This window comes from Vicia villosa, linkage group LG3 (assembly GCF_029867415.1).
Source record: "Vicia villosa cultivar HV-30 ecotype Madison, WI linkage group LG3, Vvil1.0, whole genome shotgun sequence".
Lineage (NCBI taxonomy): Eukaryota > Viridiplantae > Streptophyta > Magnoliopsida > Fabales > Fabaceae > Vicia > Vicia villosa.
In genome coordinates, this window is record NC_081182.1 from 213,325,777 (window position 1) to 213,342,974 (window position 17,198).

Consider the following 17,198-nt stretch of genomic DNA (forward strand, 5'->3'; position numbering starts at 1 on the left):
ACACTCTTAAAAAAAATTAAATTCATAACTTATTCTCCTAAACAAAAAATTATTTTTATTTTCAATCCATTAAATACATGAATTTCTCTAAAAATGTATTCTTTGAAATCTTTGAAGAGTGCTTTTAAGAAAGTCAACAGCAGGCCAAAAAATTAACAAAAGACAATTCATAGCATCCTCTCTTTATTTTCATTAAAAAAACAGCATCATTTTTTTCTTCACATGCATTTTTAGCATCAACTAATATGGATGAAGACGTGCCTTAAAATATTCATAAAATACACCTATAAATAATGAAACATAATCATTTAGAAAGAACATAAACTATAAACACATACAAAAATCATACAAGCATTAAACATAGAAGAAGAGTCAAGCTCTAAACATGGAAGCCAACACATTTGCAATCTTCATCTTCTTAGCAATATCGAGCATCACTTTAGCATGTGATGAAAAAAATTCTACAATCTCTACAAATTCCACCAAAACCAACATTTCATACACTTCCAAACCTCCCTTAAACTCCACCCAAAAAAATAATTTCAAAACCTTTATTAAAAATTCTTGCAACTCAACCACATACCCTTACATATGCTACAAATCTTTGTCCCCATATGCTACAAAAATAGAAGAAGACCCTCTAAAATTATGCAACTTCTCGCTCTCGGCCGCGCTAAAGGCGGCCCGTGGCGCGTCATCTGCCGTGTCAAAGCTATTAAAAAATAATGAGAATCATTTGTCAAGCATTGGTGAAGAAGTTGTGCAAGATTGCTTTGGAAATTTGGAGGACTCAATTGAACAATTGCAAGATTCTATTGATGCTATGACACATTTGGATGCTGATTTTGATAGAGAATTTCAGATTAGTAACATAAAGACTTGGGTTAGTTCTGCCATTACTAATGATCAAACTTGCTATGATGGGTTTGATGAGATGAATGTGGATTCAACACTTAGGGATAAAATTAGAAGAACGGTTTTGAATGTGGCAAGGAAGACTAGCAATGCTTTGTATTTTATCAACAATAATATGAATTAAATTAAGGTATAAGTTTTTTTGAGGGAAAATTAAGGTATGAGTTACTTAATTGAATTTGAGACTTTTCTTTCATTTTTTTTGACAAGGTTTTATTTGGGTTTGGTATGTTATTTGTGTTCATAGTGTGTGAATTTGAAGTTAAAATGATTTGTAATCAAGTTAATTAGTCTTAAATAGTGTTCTTGTTTGAATTCTAAATATGCAATGCCACTTATTAATTATTATCATTTTTCTAATACAATTTAATAAACATTCTCTTGTATATAGTCAAATGACATTATGTTACCATGTCTTTAGGTGATGCTCCAAGGGTACAATTAGTTTTTTTAATTGCAAACAGAATATAGCCTTGTTCTTGTTCATGTATGTTAGCGAATTTTTTATTTTTATCTCTGTAAGTTTTTTTTTTTGGGTCTGAGCTCCTATATTTTTTTTTTTTGCGAATTTTGATTTTAAGGACTAAATCGAATGGGAAAATAAAATTTAAAAACTCGGATAAAATAAAACACTTATACAGACAAAAATTAAAAGTTTGCTAACTTACAGAGACCAAAGTTACATTTCTCATATTTTTATTTCTTATCCAGGAATTCTTAAAGCCAAAATTTTTACATTGCCTCATTTTATCACCAAAAATTGCTTGAACCATCACATAATCAACTATTCCCATTACTTTTATTTTTCTCTGATTTATTTTTTACTTTTTTTCTTCTTTTTCCATTACTAGTATATGAGGAATATAATTCCCTGCCTTATATATCACTCTTGTCAAATCTTATATGAAAACTTATAATAGCCAATAATTATAATCGATAACTAATAAATACAATTAAATTTTAATGAATATGATACATACAATAAATATAGATATATTTTAATATTTTTTCGTAACTGAAGCAGTAGGTTGGCGGACGATGAGACTGTCTCTGAAATCCTGAAAAAGTATGAAGGGAAGGTTTTTTGTAAAAAAATTTGCAATTTGATATCGTGATGGGACGTGAAGAACACGTACATGACCTCGAACCGCCTTTTTTGCGAACGAAATGAATATTCATTTCAATATGTTTCATTCTTTAATGTTGAGCTGAGTTACCAGAGATATAGATTGCACTGCGTTGTCACGGTAGACCATGCACTACTACAAAACGCGTAAACAACAACGCTATGGTCACCACGGTTCTTCACTATACTGTGGTGACATCTATAAAATAAGGCGCTACCATATTATTTTTATTTTTTTATTAAAAATTAATTGTATATTACAACAGTTCATAAGCCAACCGTGGTAAAACCATAAAGCTTTCATGGGTTCGAACCTTAGAACCATCATATATATATATATATATATATATATATATATATATATATATATATATATATATATATATATATATATATATATATATATATATATTAAGAATTTAATGTTAAGACGCGTGTTTTCTTTTTTATTTATTTTTATATAAAAAACTTAAAGGGATATGACTACATTTGGTACATTCCACCGTTGTGATATATTTATAATAAATAAATACTTATCAGTACGGTTGGTAGATAGGAATGTCAATTTGCATCTGTTAACGAGGATCTCCGTGGGAATTATTTGTTCGGAGCTCCAAAGTTGGGGATTTTTTTCTCCGTGCGGATGGGGATGGAGGGAAAAGTTCTCGATGACACTTTGGGGCGGGGATTGAAAAAGTATCCTCCGCCCCGCGAATTTCCTGACCACGAACATATTATTTATATTTTATAATGTAATGTATTGTTTTAAAAAATATAATAATGTATTACATGTATAATGTATCCATTTTTGTTCCACACTCACGCATCATCAATCACTTGTGCTAGACAACTGTGGTAATGTAGCAGTAAATTAACGAAAGAGTTTTCTTAGAATCCTTCGAACATTCCCTGCCCCGTTGACATCCCTATTGGTAGATAACCGTTGTGAAATAATTTACCCATGTTGTTACTTTCAATACCGTGTGTCGGCACATATATCGAACAGGCCAACATATACAGTTACTTGGGTCAATTTCTTTTAATTTTATTAATTCCAAATTTCCTCCTTTTTCCACAAAGCTTCCCCAACTATAAATACATCATTCATGCATCATTTCAACTGATTATACCATAACTATTTTCTTGATTGCTCTTCATCTTCAACCTTGAATCTATGCATACACACTGACAAATCACACATAATCATCTTTTGTTGGGGTGCCATCTAGACTCGGTTGATAAAGTTCAATTTAGGAAGTTTGTAACCTAAGATTGGAGTTGAGAATCAAGGGGGTTTCATCTGGAAAAACCGCGAGTTTTCCCTCCAAAATCTTTGGTAGATTTGGGGGTTTTTGTGCAAGACGATCCAAGAAGGAATTACATCCTAGTGAAATCTTTGGAGATAAATAACGCAAAGGAGTAGAACGAGAACGAAAGATTGAATTGAGAGTCTTGTGTTGTAATAGGTACAATTGATCATGCGTGAAATCTTTTGAGATAAAGAACTCAAAGTATTAGTAATATTCGAATAGTTAATTGGTAGCTATTGTGTCTTGGTCTTGCTCAAGATCAAAAGAAGAGAAGGGGTGAATCAACATCAAATGGTTGTGTTTCTAGGTTGCTCTTGGAATACTTCTCTTGTAATCAACTTTTTGCATAGTAAGAAACTTTCCTAATTCTGATATTTGGAATTAGGGGCAGACGTACCCACATGCAAGGACGAAATGGGGAACTGCCTAAACAAATCCTCGTATCTCACTCTCTCTTATCTCTTTACACTTTAATTCAATTACGCAATTTCTTGAATATCATTGTTTAAATGATCGAATCGTAAGAATTTTTCTGCAACTGTTTTTGTTAAGATAGTGTGTTGATCATCTTATAATCACTTTGATTATAAGTGGTTTCGTATCAACACAAATTAATTGAAAAACTTTGAAAACTCATTCGCACACCAAGTGTTCGATAAATTGTACAACCTGTTGTTTTTACTTGTTAGTATTGGAAATAGCATTGTTGCAATTGTGTTTAAATGAATAATTGAATGAGACTTGATTAAAACCCAAGAAGTTATGGGCACTTAATAAGAAGATAATCTATGTTACACATATCTTAGCACCAAAGTTAAAACACCAGTCATGGTACCTAAACTCTGGTTGCTCGCGACACATGACGGGAAGAACACATATGATCCAAATCATGGAACTTTAGCCTGAAGGCATCGTAGGTTTCAGAGGTGATCAGAAAGGAAAGATTATAGCTCCGAAAATATTAGTAATGGCTTTCTCCCTTCTATTTCTAATGTTTTTCTTGTTGATGGATTAATGCATAACTTGCTATCTATAAGTCAATTATGTTACAATGGTTATGATATCATCTTTAATCAAAACTCATGTAAAGTTTTTAGTCAGAAGGATGACTCTATCCTATTCAATGGCAATGGAAGAACGACATCTATAAGATTAGAGTTTCTGATATTAAAGATCAAAATGTAAAATATCTAATATTTGTTAACGAATAGCAATGGACGTGGCATAGACGATTGGGCCATGTTAGCTTGAGAAGGATTTCTTAACTAAACAAGATTAATTTAGTTAGAGGTCTTCCTAATCTGAAGTTCTCTTTCGAGGATCTTTGTGAAGCATGTCAGAAAGACAAGTTTTCTAAAACCTCGTTTAAGGCTGAAAATGTTATTTCTACATCTAGGCCTTTAAAGCTTCTGCACATTGACTTGTTTAGACCAGTGAAAACTGCTTTTGTCAATGGTAAAAAGTATGGATTAGTCATTGTTGATGACTACAATCAATGGACCTTGGTTAAATTTCTAAGACACAAGGATGAGTCACATTGTGTGTTCACTACCTTCTATACTCAAGTGCAAAATGAGAAGAACTCTAAAATTATCAGAGTCAAAAGTGATCATGGTGGTGAGTTCAAAAACAAGCAGTTTGAGAAACTTTTGATGAGAATGACATTTCCCATGAATTCTCCTTTCTTAGAACTCCATGGAAAAATGGAGTTGTAGAGAGGAAGAATAGGACTTTGCAAGAGATGGCCATAATTATGATCAATGAGATTAATATGACAAAGAACTTCTGGACATATGCAGTTAACACAACTTGTTATATTCAAAATAAAATCTCTATTAGACCTATTCAGGGTAAGACTCCTTATGAATTGTGGAAGAATAAAAAAACCCATTATTTCATATTTTCATCTGTTTATATGTGATTGTTTTACTCTGAACTCTAAGGAGAATCCTAACAAGTTTGATTCTAAAACACATAAATGTATCATGTTGGAATACTCTAGACGCTCAAAAGGCTATAGAGTATACAACACTGGAACATGTATTGTTGAAGAATCAATCCATGTTAGATTCAATGATAAGCTTCACCTTTAAAAGTCAAAGCTAGTTGAAAAGTTTGCAAATCTGAAGTTTACCTATTCAGGCTCAAAGGGTAATGAAGTTATTGCAGAAGAACAAGAGGTAGAGGATTCTGGAGATGTTCAACCAAAATCTATTGAAGCCCAAACTCCTCTGAGGAAGCCCAGGCCTAGATCATCACATTCTAAAGAATTGATTCTGGGTGACAAGACTGATTGTAAATAGATTTAGAGAATTGCTTAAAACATAATAATTGCTTTAGGGGACAACTTCTCTACCCATCACAAAAAATTGGGTAATGTACCTTCAACCAATCACAAAGTTCCATTTAATTTTAACACATTTAATTAAGGTGAATTCTTATCTACCTAACTCAAAAAGTTGGGTAAGGTTACCTCCTTTGTAAAATGCTTAAAACAACAAATAGTTGCAGTATTTTAATAAATAATTAAATGTATTAAATGAAATGGAATCATGTGATTAGTTGGATGTACACTACCCAATTTTTGTGATGAGTAGAGAAGTTGTCCCCTTTAATTAATTATAAAATAGTACAATTTTTTGTTGTTTCCAAGAAATTTTACATTGAAGATAACTCTACCCAACTTTTTGAGTTGGGTAGATAAGAATTCACCTTGCTTTATGTTATTGTACAAATGGCATAAATTCTTTACTTTTTTTAGTTCTTATTTACTTGTTGCATTTTAATAAATTTGTTATTCTTATTTATATTATATCTATATGAATATGAATACAACAATCAAAAGGAGAAAAAAAAATCTAAATAACCATATTTAAAAAAAAATTACCCCAAAAATCAGATTTTCGGAAAAATTACCTGTATGACCAGGTTTGGGAGGTGGTCTCCACGTAGGAGCCACCTCCGGTGGTGTCAACACCAAAAATCACCCTTCATATGCGCCACCTGGGGTGGCTTAAAGGTGCATATCTCATGGTGAAGCCACCTTGGATGGCGCCAATGTGTTCCTCTTTTTTTTTTTTTTTAAATTTTGTTTTGTGTTTTGTTTTTTTTTTTGTGTTCCATTTTTTTTTCCGAGGGGTCATGAATAGCATAATTTTAGTGTTTTAAAAATATTCTCTTTTTTTCGTATTTGTAATGTTTGTCCCGTACTTCCCGTATTTGTAATGTTTTTTCTGCATTTCTCGTATTTGTAATGTTTCTTCCCTATTTATATCATTAAACACTACCTGTCTAATTATTTATTTAATAGTTTTTTTTTAATTATGTTGAAACAATTTAAAAAAAAACTAAAACAAAATAATTATATTTTTTAAAATTTAAATTATAACTTTACTAATGAAATGTTATAGAACAAGTCCGGGCTAACATTAGAACGGGTCTCAGACACTATAAATGAATAAACTACTACTATAGAATTAGATTCAATTATCACTGCCGAAAATATATTGAGTAGTTTATTTTGGTATTTAGCTTAAATAGTTTGTTTGTCTTGTGTAAAAATTACAAGAGAATCATACTACAAAAGAAAAAAAAAAAAAACAACAAGTATGCGCCACCTCAGGTGGCTTGTATGTTGGAATTTGCACTATGGCGCCACTCCAGGTGGCGCATATGTGTTAGAGTTTGTGTGTTGGTGCCACCAGAGGTGGCTACTACGTGTAGACCACCTCTCAAACTTGATCATACAGGTAATTTTTCCGAAAACTTAGTTTTTGGGGTAAATTTTTTTTTAATATGATTATTTGGATTTTTTTTTCTCAAAAGGACCTAAATAAGGAATATAAAGGCAATAGTATAATCTGGACTAAATGGCAGAGGCTATTAAATGACGTTTGTTTGGCCACTAATGCTTTTGCACCTAAGATGGGCAAGAAATAATAAAAACACTAGTTCTATTCCAAGAGTTCAAGCCCAAATAATACGGTAGTGGGTTATAGTTCTCCTACCATTCAACAAGTCAAGTCAAGTTATTTATTTGATTTTTATTTAAAAGGTCCTAGTTGGTCTCAATATTTTCTTAGTTTGATTTTCTTGGAAATAGCACATGGGACACGACATTGATAATTAGGTGATAAGACATGATTATAGAAATTGACTAGAAATGAGAAGATTTTACCAACATAAGATGGAATATTGAGAGAGAGAGAGTAAAAAAACTAAGGGTTAAATAAGTTTCTGGTTTATATAAATATTATAGTTTTTATTTTCAATCCCTTTCTATTTTTAGGTAACGGTTATTATAAAAGAACCGTTGTCAAAATCAGCTAAAATCGTTGTCAAAATTTAAGAGGGACTAAAAGTAAAATTATAATATTTATAGAGACCAAAAACTTATTTAATCCAAAAATTAAAAAGTAACTCATAAAGTTTCTTTAAAATATGAATAGTAATAGTAATTTGAGTTTTACATACTTCAAATATTATGACTCCTTCATCGAATCGAAGTCGATGATAGCATAAAATATTTAAATAAATTTTTAAATATCCATGAGTTTAAGTTGGATACAATATCTAAAAAAATATTTTTTCTTGATAGAATTTGAGTTTAAGTTGAATTTAAATTTTAAATGAATCCTAATCTATTAACCATAAGGTCTACTTGATTAGAGAGTGAGATTTTTTAGCTCCTTGGAATCAATTGGGCTTGAAATGCGTTTAGACCCATATTACTTTTGAGACCTCTCTTTTCTTACAAAATACACATTTGAGCACATAATTAGTAAAAATAATATAATTGCGGTAATTTAGCACTTTTTAGAGGAATAAATTGATTTTTCCGAGTTTATTTTTTAACAAGTGACTTACTTCTTTACTAATTGTAAATAAGTTTAGAGAATTTATATAGAATCAAATTCTATGTTCTTATTTTAGAAGCTTGTACTTACTAAAAATGTACAAGGATAGCCTTGTATTTGAAGGATTGTATATGATATTTAGGATTGTTGGTGGTGTTAGAGCTGGCACACACAAAGTGATGAAAAGCTCTATATTTATAAATTTTAGGTGAATGAAGTGATTTCCTTCTCAACCTTATAGTTGAGGTATTTATAGAGATACCTTGAGCCTAGATCCATAGACCCGAGAGTGGTTATTTTCTAACTTCCTATTGGAATGTGGGATGCGTGGGAATCGTTCTTCTACTATAATCATGAGAGATGTGGTTCTCCTTCTTGATTGATTCGTCTATTACATTAGTGTTGGTGATCACACCATCACCCACGTTCCTTGGGCAGGTGGATCGTGAAACTATACTAGATATCCCAATCCCAATCTAGGCATCTTACAATAAGTCACAGGCGATCTAAGTGTTACACTAGTACTAACCTGATATTCCATAGGGAGGCTTATGGCATTCTCCTGTCCCTAGTGAGATTTGTATCGCCTCATCTAGACCCTTTTTCATTTTGGCTTGATAACCTTGTTTTAGTATAAAGTCCAATGTAATTATATCGGTACACTAGTACTTTCCTTTTTTCACATATTCTTTCCTTTAAAGCCTACGTCTAAACTTTCATCAATCTTAGAGCAAACTTGTCTCCCTGCTTCACCAAGTTTAACTTGCAATCTTTTATTCACATGTACACGTTTTTATTCTTCCTCTCATTTTTTCCTCTTTAATGAAAATCATTAGGGATTTAGATGAGAGTGATAGGGTGATATAGCCTTCGAACATTAAAGAATGGTCCAAAATGTATTTGTGTTTTAAAAGGAATGTTGAACGGAAAGGTGGTTCAATTGACTATAGGCTCTTAGAAAAAGGCGTATTTGGGAGTTACAATAGCACTAGTAGTTATGCGAGTGATAATGACTATCTTTCTTCCTATTCTTTCATGGGAAACTCCAAACAGCTAATGGCGGCTACCGATGTTAAATATGCGAGTGTTGCAGACTTCGGGGCCATATACATTAGTGAGGAAATGTTAACCTCCATTCAACGACACGTCATCCTTTTCAGGAGGGATTGGTAGGGTGATAGAGACTTTGAACATTTGAGAATGGTCCAAAATGTATATGTGTTTTATGAGGAATGATGAACAAACATATGGTTTAATTGACTACATACTCATAGAAATATGCATACTTAGAATTTATAAGAGCAATAGTAGTTATGTGAGTGATATTGTCTCTCCTTCTTCCCATTCATTCATAGGAAATACACGAGCATTGCAGGCTTTGGGACTCTATACATTTGTGAGGAAAGGGTAGCCTCCTTTCGGTGACATATCATCCTTTCCAGCACAAGTGAAAATGATGATGATATTCTAGAGGCATGTTTCGAGGAGGAACGAGTTTACATCTTAATTAATAAAAAAAAATTAAGATATTAAATTTATGAGTCCTCTTATTTATTATAAAATATTCAATATCCTCTTTTTCCATCTAATATAAAATTCTTACTCACAATTAATTTACCAAGAATTCTCTTTTAAGTTTGAGTTCATCTATTCTTATTACAATTTCCTACAATTTTTTCATCTATATCTACTTGTGCTTCCGTTATTTTCTCACAAAATGACACACCAATTAAACACCTTAGTAAAAAAAAAAAAAGCTTTCAATACCAAATGTTTTGGTAGAATTTACCTTTGACTGAACACAAAATTTAGTGGAAAACACAAAATTTAGTGGAAAACACCTTGATCATTAAAACTTTTGATTCAAAAAACCATGATCGAATTTGATCATTATATAAAATAAATTAGACATCACATCTTGGCCTAAAACCTTAAAGTATAGGTGAATCTTGTGACTTATTATACTAAAATGTTCCAACATTAATTTTTCCATTCAATTTAGAACTCTTAGTTAGTCATTCTTTTATCTTAAGATGAATAATAAAAATAATATTGCAAACAAGGAAATGATATAAAATCTTTAAATATTTCACATAAGTTAATTACACATTACACATCACATAAAACAAACAAAACAAATAAAACAAACCACACACATCAAAGTGTTTCTCAACAACCTCAAAAAGCAAAACTTTCAATTTTCCCTTAGTGATTAGCAGCATATTGATTAATAAGTGCAAGAGCATTACTAGTAACTTGAGCAACATCAACAATTCTAGATCTAATAGAGTTTTTGATTCTTCCATCAAGTGCTTTTCCACCAAACCCATCACTACAAGTGCTTCCATCAGTCAAAGCTGAGCTAACCCATGTCTCAACATTACTTATATGCCAATTGAAATCCTGACCGTTGATCTTGCAAAGTTTGAGCTCTTCCAATGAACTGCTTAGCCTATCAACACCATCACTCATCACTTCAACACAATCATGAATTGCACCATACACTCTTGGTTTCAGATTCTTGAAGTACTTGCACTTTCTTACAAAGGCTTTTGTGGTTTGAGTTCTGTTGAGACTAAGGGATAGAGCTGTTTGGACTAATTGGTGAGGGTCTTGTTGGATTTTTGATGCATAGATAGAGAGAGATTCAACACAAAGTGTAGGGTATTGTGTTGTGCTACATGAGGATTTGATGAAGTTTGTTGGTGTTGATGATGTTGCTATAGAGAGAAGAGATATTAGAAGGACAAGAAGGAAAAACTTGGTTGCCATGTTTGGTTTGGTAGAGAGAGAGAGAGAAAAACAAGTTTTTGTTTTGTGGTTGGTTGTGATTTGTGAGAATGAGAATTAGGATCTAGATATTATATAGAGTGATGTAGTTAGGCGCAAACAGTTCGCGACTGTGAAAATAGATGTTAATTTGCTGCGACAATACAGTTTTGACAGATATTGATATTGACATCTTTATCGTTATTTTTTATATTGCGGCACTTGTACCGACTGAAATCGTGACAAACAGTTCGTGACCATGAAAATGACTGTGACATAACGGTTTTGACAGATACCAATATCGACATTTTTATCATTATTTTTTATATTAAAGAATAAATTGTGATTAATTTACATCACGACAACCGCAATCAACGTTGTAACATATGTATCGACCGAAATCGTGAAAACTTTTACGGGACATAGAGGTTGTGGTTTGTTCTATTCATAGGATTTGTTTTTGTTGATGTACTTTTAGTAGAAACATTGTAAGTCGGCAAACAAATAATAATAAGTTTTGTGGTATTAAAAGACTAAGTTGTCGACATACTAGTATCTTCTTGTGATGGAAAAAAAATCAGCAATAATGCAATTGGTTTATTTTAATTAAAGTGTTTGTGATGTTAGGGTCCACCTAGGAAAATTATTGGACTTGTGGAAGAAAATTTTGGAATGCTTTTATTGCTTACAAATCATGCAGTGACATGTAGTATTGTTCCCTGATGTTGTGTGTGATGTTGAAGTATTGATTGTGGGTTCTGTGCACTCGTTTCATGTGTCAAAATATTTGTGTCCACTAACGGATTAGGATCAGATTCTTTCAGATGTCTACTCATTGAGAGAGAGATTGAGAGAGGTTGATAAAAGGTGGAGAGAAGCTTGAAGAATTATCTTTAACATTTTTTTTTCTCTCTTCTTTATTTATGTATTGTAAGGCAATCATGTATGGGAAATGGATTCCCTCAGGTGGATTTTAATTGGATTCCTCTCTGGTTTTAATCTTAACCAATAGGTTGTTTATTTTGCTTTCTTTAACCTCTCTATTTTTTAATGTACGGTTGAGATTTAAATGGACCATATATAATGTCACTCAAGTACATATAATCAATTTTCTATCATGTATATGTCTTGTTTCGTTATGGAATTAGATTTAATTGGAGAATCAATAGTTATGAGAGATAATAGTGGACTTGCGTCTTAGATGCAGTGGAAGAGGGACTAACCGGTAAGGTTAGTAGTCCAACGTTCAAGTCAGTATGTAAAAGAGAAGAGCGAATGAAATCTGAATTTGAAATAGTATACTTGAACTTAGTGTGCATGCTCTTTATATAACGAAACGGTTGTAGCAACCTGCTATTCTCTAGTCGTGTGATTTGCGGAGCCACTAGATGTATAATATTGGCCATGGATCTATTTTATTCTGCCATAGGGTAGTTCCCATGTGCGACGGTTTATTTGGACAAATCATCGCTTCTTTCGGATGGTCGGGTGAGGGTTATTCTTATGAGTTCGAAATAGTTTCCCTCAAATCTTGTCTATGTATGATAGTCAAAGGTTTGTCGTGTTCGCCTCGTCCGTGTCAGTCGTTCATTTAGTTTAAATGAAAAATCAAAGAAAGGCGTTACTGTTTTGGGAATTCGTGCCTTTCATGCACCCCATGCTTCAAATGTCTTTTTGTAGGTTTTCTCATAATGATCTTCGAAAATCGATTTTTCCTGGTGGTCCCTCTCCAGCAAGAAGCTTATGTGACAATGTGCACCATAGGGGCCAGAGTGGGAGGCAGGTGTACTAGCATGTTTCCCATGTACTAGAACAAAGGTATTTTCCTGATGGGGAAAGAGTCGTGAGTCTATAAGGAGGATGACCTGTTGTAGGAGGATATTTATCTAAAGAAACGATGGGTAGGTTTCCTCAAAGAGTTGGGCTATCCTGAGGGTGTTACTCCTCGGAAAAAAGCTTCACGGAAGTGCTTGAAACGACTTATCGGCACCCATGTTCTAATGGATGCTCGCACTAAAAAGGAGAGGAATGCCATTTTTGTTGAGTTTCGGGTGTTCGTTGCTTTATGTTGTCAATTTGACTATTTTTAACGTGCTTACATTGGTAATCATTATTTACCGATACAATGAAGGATGAAGAAACGCTCTAGCTACAAAGACAGAGAATTTGGCCAACTCAGGCCGCTGGAGGTCGTTCAAACATTTTGCGGTCGTTCAACATTCCTTCCTCCTTGAGGCCTACCAAGGTGTTTCGAATGATCACTGACGATCACCGCACGAGGTAAGTCCTCCATTTTCTTCACTGTTGTCAAGGTTGGGTCCCCATACTCCAAAATAACATTATGCATCTGCTTCAAAAGAGGATTGTTCTTATATGGACAACCTGACCGTGTAGGCTCTTTAGGAGAAATTTTCTACTCTTGCGTACTATACCTGACACATTTCTACTGTTCTGGATATTGGTGGGGCCTTCCGTTGGGATGTTTACCTGTCTGACCAACATTTCAAGGATAAACAACGACTATAAGAGAGTATTCATAGCTTGACACTCCAACGAGATACATACCTGCAAAGTTTACATAAAGCTTTTACTTCTCTTACCAGGGTAAATGATGCTTTAAGTTTCCTCATTCTCCCTGACTCTGTAGTTGACCAGGTAACTCTTATTGTGAGGGGTGTGGCAAGGAAGGATAAATCTTTGGTTTCTTCTCGGGCTACTTTATCTTCTACTTAGGCGTCCCTCTCTACAATGATAGCAGCAATATGCTGGCGTTTTCCTTTGCATGCTCCCTTACCTTCGCCGTTTGTCCACTCTCTGTTGGTCACGACATCCACTAATTTGAGGGAGATTTTTTTTCTTGGGTGACTCTTCTCTTGACGTATTCAGACAAATAACCTCTTTTTATCAATCCCTTGATAACATTTTCAACTAGATGCAATCTCCGATGTTATAGTCGTGACCCCTGTAGAAGTGGCAGTATTCTGTCTTACCCATTCTAGACGACTCCCTGATGGGGAAAGGGTTTCTAACTTCTCCCTTTTGGTACTCAATGTTGGACATTCTTGGTAAATCTTCTCTCGCGAGGAATTCATAGCAGTGTACTTATCGTATTGACCATGGGTCCTGCGGTCTGGTTCATCTCTCCACCTGCGAGAGTATTTCTTGGACGAACGACCGTAGTTCTCATCTACTATGATCGGGCTATCGAACGTGATGTTGAGCTTTTCATCAAGGTTGATGAATGGTCTACACTAGGAAAATAAGAAAGGAGGTCTGAAGGCAGAAACACTGCTCAAGTGACAAGGAAGATCACACTTCAAAGGTCGGCATTCTAGAGTTACCCGCTGTTACGCTAACCATGAGTAAGCGTAGCTAAAATATCTTTGTTGGGGTTAGATGTAGTCATTATATTCATGAACTAAATATGTCACAATGTTCTATGTAATTCTACTTATGTAATATTGATGACTCTTTAATCTTAATGCTTGTTTTAACTTTGCAACCTAGAACATGTTTTCATGGCGTGACTCGAAATTGAAAGGTGCTTGTCATTACTAATTCCTAAACATAGGGTTAGGTTTTAAATACATACGTACTATAGTAGGGTCGGTGTGGATTCTCCCTACATTACGAATGTTGGGACTTAATGCTCTGTGTTGGTTAATAGTTTGAGATATCGACTATTAGGTCATACACTAATCTCACGCCGTAGAGACCTAAAGGAGATACAAATGAGGGTAGCATGTGGTAATATTATTAGTCGAGTAGAGGAATATATTACTGACCTATGGACGTGCATGATAGCTACATAATGACGAAATTTACCCTAACAAAACTTCTTACTATTAACACCAAAATATCCATTTTACTTTCTATCATTTATTTTAACGCTTAACAACCAATATACAACCCTTTTCTCAACTTAAAATTTTAAAAGCTGTTGAATGATCTTTAAAATTACCGGTCTTTATAGATACGATAATTGTAAAATTTACTTCCGTTTGCTAATGCAAAAACGTACTCCCAAATAAAACACAAGGATGAATCCAAACTATCTACTTCTAAGAAAAATCAAAACCTACCAAACATAAAATTCCAAAACCCCAATCCATTGAGTTATAAGCCTTCTCAAAATAAAATCCCAAAACCCCAATCCATTGAGTTATAAGTCTTCCATTGAGTTATAAGCCTTCTCAAAATAAAATCCCAAAACCCCAATCCATTGAGTTATAAGTCTTCCATTGAGTTATAAGCCTTCTCAAAATAAAATCCTAAAACCCGAATCCATTGAGTTATAAGTCTTCTCAAAATCAACCTTAAAAATCATTTCTCTACGAAACCAATCACCTCATTTACCATGAACACCCACCATTTATTTCACCCTCGTATCAATTCAAGTGTCCACCCAATTTTTAGAGACCAAAATCATATTTAATCTACATAATGAAGTCATTAAGGTGAAACAAGTAAATTGCCTACTTACAAACTAAGAACTCATGAAAATTTGGCATATCTCTAACTAAGTTTTGCTAAAGGTTCTACCCTTTAATTTTATAGGACACATTTTCCAATAACTTAATCTTAGCTCTAAGATCACAACTAGTGTGCACATTAACAATGCACCATCATTTTTAATTTAACACGAAACATAGTACATAAGTTTTATTGGAGTAGTATAATTATAAATTATGAATCCATCAATGGATAAATATGAATAAAGAAAACAAAACCTCAACCTACCAATTATGTAGCCATACCTAATTTCTATAAAAAAAATGTTAGGTCATGAACATTACATCCCAAGTTCTAGAAAAATTAAGATGAGTTATTGCTAGAAAGTTGCAAACAAGAAAATCATAAAAATAGTAACTTTATTTCACACTATATATAGTTGTAGGTACACATTACACACATCACATAAAACAAAAAACAGAAAAGTAACCAACCACATTAAAGTATTTTCAACAACCTTAATAGCAAAACATTTGATTATTAGTGTTTAATTAATTTCTTCCATGTGATTAGCAGCATATTGATCAATAAGTGAAAGAGCATTACTAGTAACTTGAGCAACATGAACCATTCTTGATCTAATAGAGGCTTTGATTCTTCCATCAAGTGCTTTTCCACCAAATCCATTACCACAAGTGCTTTCATCAGTTAAAGCTGAGCTAACCCATGTCTCAACATTGCTTATATGCCAATTGAAATCTTGACCATTGATCTTGCAAAGTTTAAGCTCATTCAATGAACGGCTAAGCCTATCAACACTATCACTAATTTCTTCAGAACAATCATGAAGAGCAGCATATTCTATTGGTTTTAGATTTTTGAAGGTGTTGCACATAGTAACAAAGCCTTTTGTGGATTGAGTTTTGTTGAGGCTAAGTGATAATGCTGTTAGGACTAATTGGTGTGGATCTTGTTGGATTGTTGTTGCATAGACAGAAAGAGATTCAACACAAAGTGTTGGATATGGTGTTGTGCTACATGAGGATTTGATGAAGTTTGTTGGTGTTGATGTTGCCATTGAGAGTAGAGCAAGGAGAAGGAAAAGAAGGGTAAACTTCGCCATGTTGGTTTTGAAGGTTGATATTTGGTTGTGATTTGTGAGAATCATAATATGGCTATACATATTATATAGTGATATAGATGGGACTTGGAGTTATGACTTACAAGTCAAGAGTGAGGAATTTACTTTAGCCTTAACTAATACATATTATAAATATTGAATATTAACGAGAACATAAAGTTGCTGAACAATGTATTGGATATTAACAAGAACATAAAGTTACTGATGAAAATATTGAATATTAATGGGAACATGAAGCTATTGATCAAAATATTAAATATTAACAAAAAAAATGAAGTTTATTGATCAAAATATTGAATATTAACGGGGACATGGAGTTACTGATCAAAATATTGAATATTAACGGCAGGACAAAGTTATTGATTAAAATATTGAATATTAATGGGAGCACGAAGTTACTGATCAAAATTTTGAATATTAACGGAAACATTAAGTTACTGATCAACATTTTGAATATTAACGAGAACAAATTTTGAATATTAACGGGAACACGAAGTTACTGATCAAAATGATGAATATTAACGGGAACACGAAGTTACTGATCAAAATGATGAATATTAACGGAAATACGGAGTTATCGACAAAATACTGAATACTAACGGTAACACGAAGTTACTGATCAAATTTTG

At 33.2% G+C, this 17,198-nt stretch overlaps 3 protein-coding genes across 3 annotated transcripts; 1 reads left to right on the forward strand and 2 right to left on the reverse strand.

Moving 5' to 3' along the window:
- Nucleotides 1-337: 337 nt before the first annotated feature.
- Nucleotides 338-1,051, forward strand: LOC131593467 (pectinesterase inhibitor 4). The gene has a single exon (XM_058865967.1). It carries the CDS (start codon nucleotides 386-388, stop codon nucleotides 1,037-1,039), a length of 654 nt encoding a protein of 217 aa, XP_058721950.1. The 5' UTR covers nucleotides 338-385; the 3' UTR covers nucleotides 1,040-1,051.
- Nucleotides 1,052-10,274: 9,223 nt separating this feature from the next.
- On the reverse strand, nucleotides 10,275-11,054 carry LOC131593468 (21 kDa protein-like). Its single transcript, XM_058865968.1, has one exon. The coding sequence runs from the start codon at nucleotides 10,977-10,979 to the stop codon at nucleotides 10,413-10,415; it is 567 nt and encodes a 188-aa protein (XP_058721951.1). The 5' UTR covers nucleotides 10,980-11,054; the 3' UTR covers nucleotides 10,275-10,412.
- Nucleotides 11,055-15,830: 4,776 nt separating this feature from the next.
- Nucleotides 15,831-16,603, reverse strand: LOC131657325 (21 kDa protein-like). The gene has a single exon (XM_058926736.1). The coding sequence runs from the start codon at nucleotides 16,594-16,596 to the stop codon at nucleotides 15,976-15,978; it is 621 nt and encodes a 206-aa protein (XP_058782719.1). The 5' UTR covers nucleotides 16,597-16,603; the 3' UTR covers nucleotides 15,831-15,975.
- Between the last annotated feature and the right edge of the window lie 595 nt (nucleotides 16,604-17,198).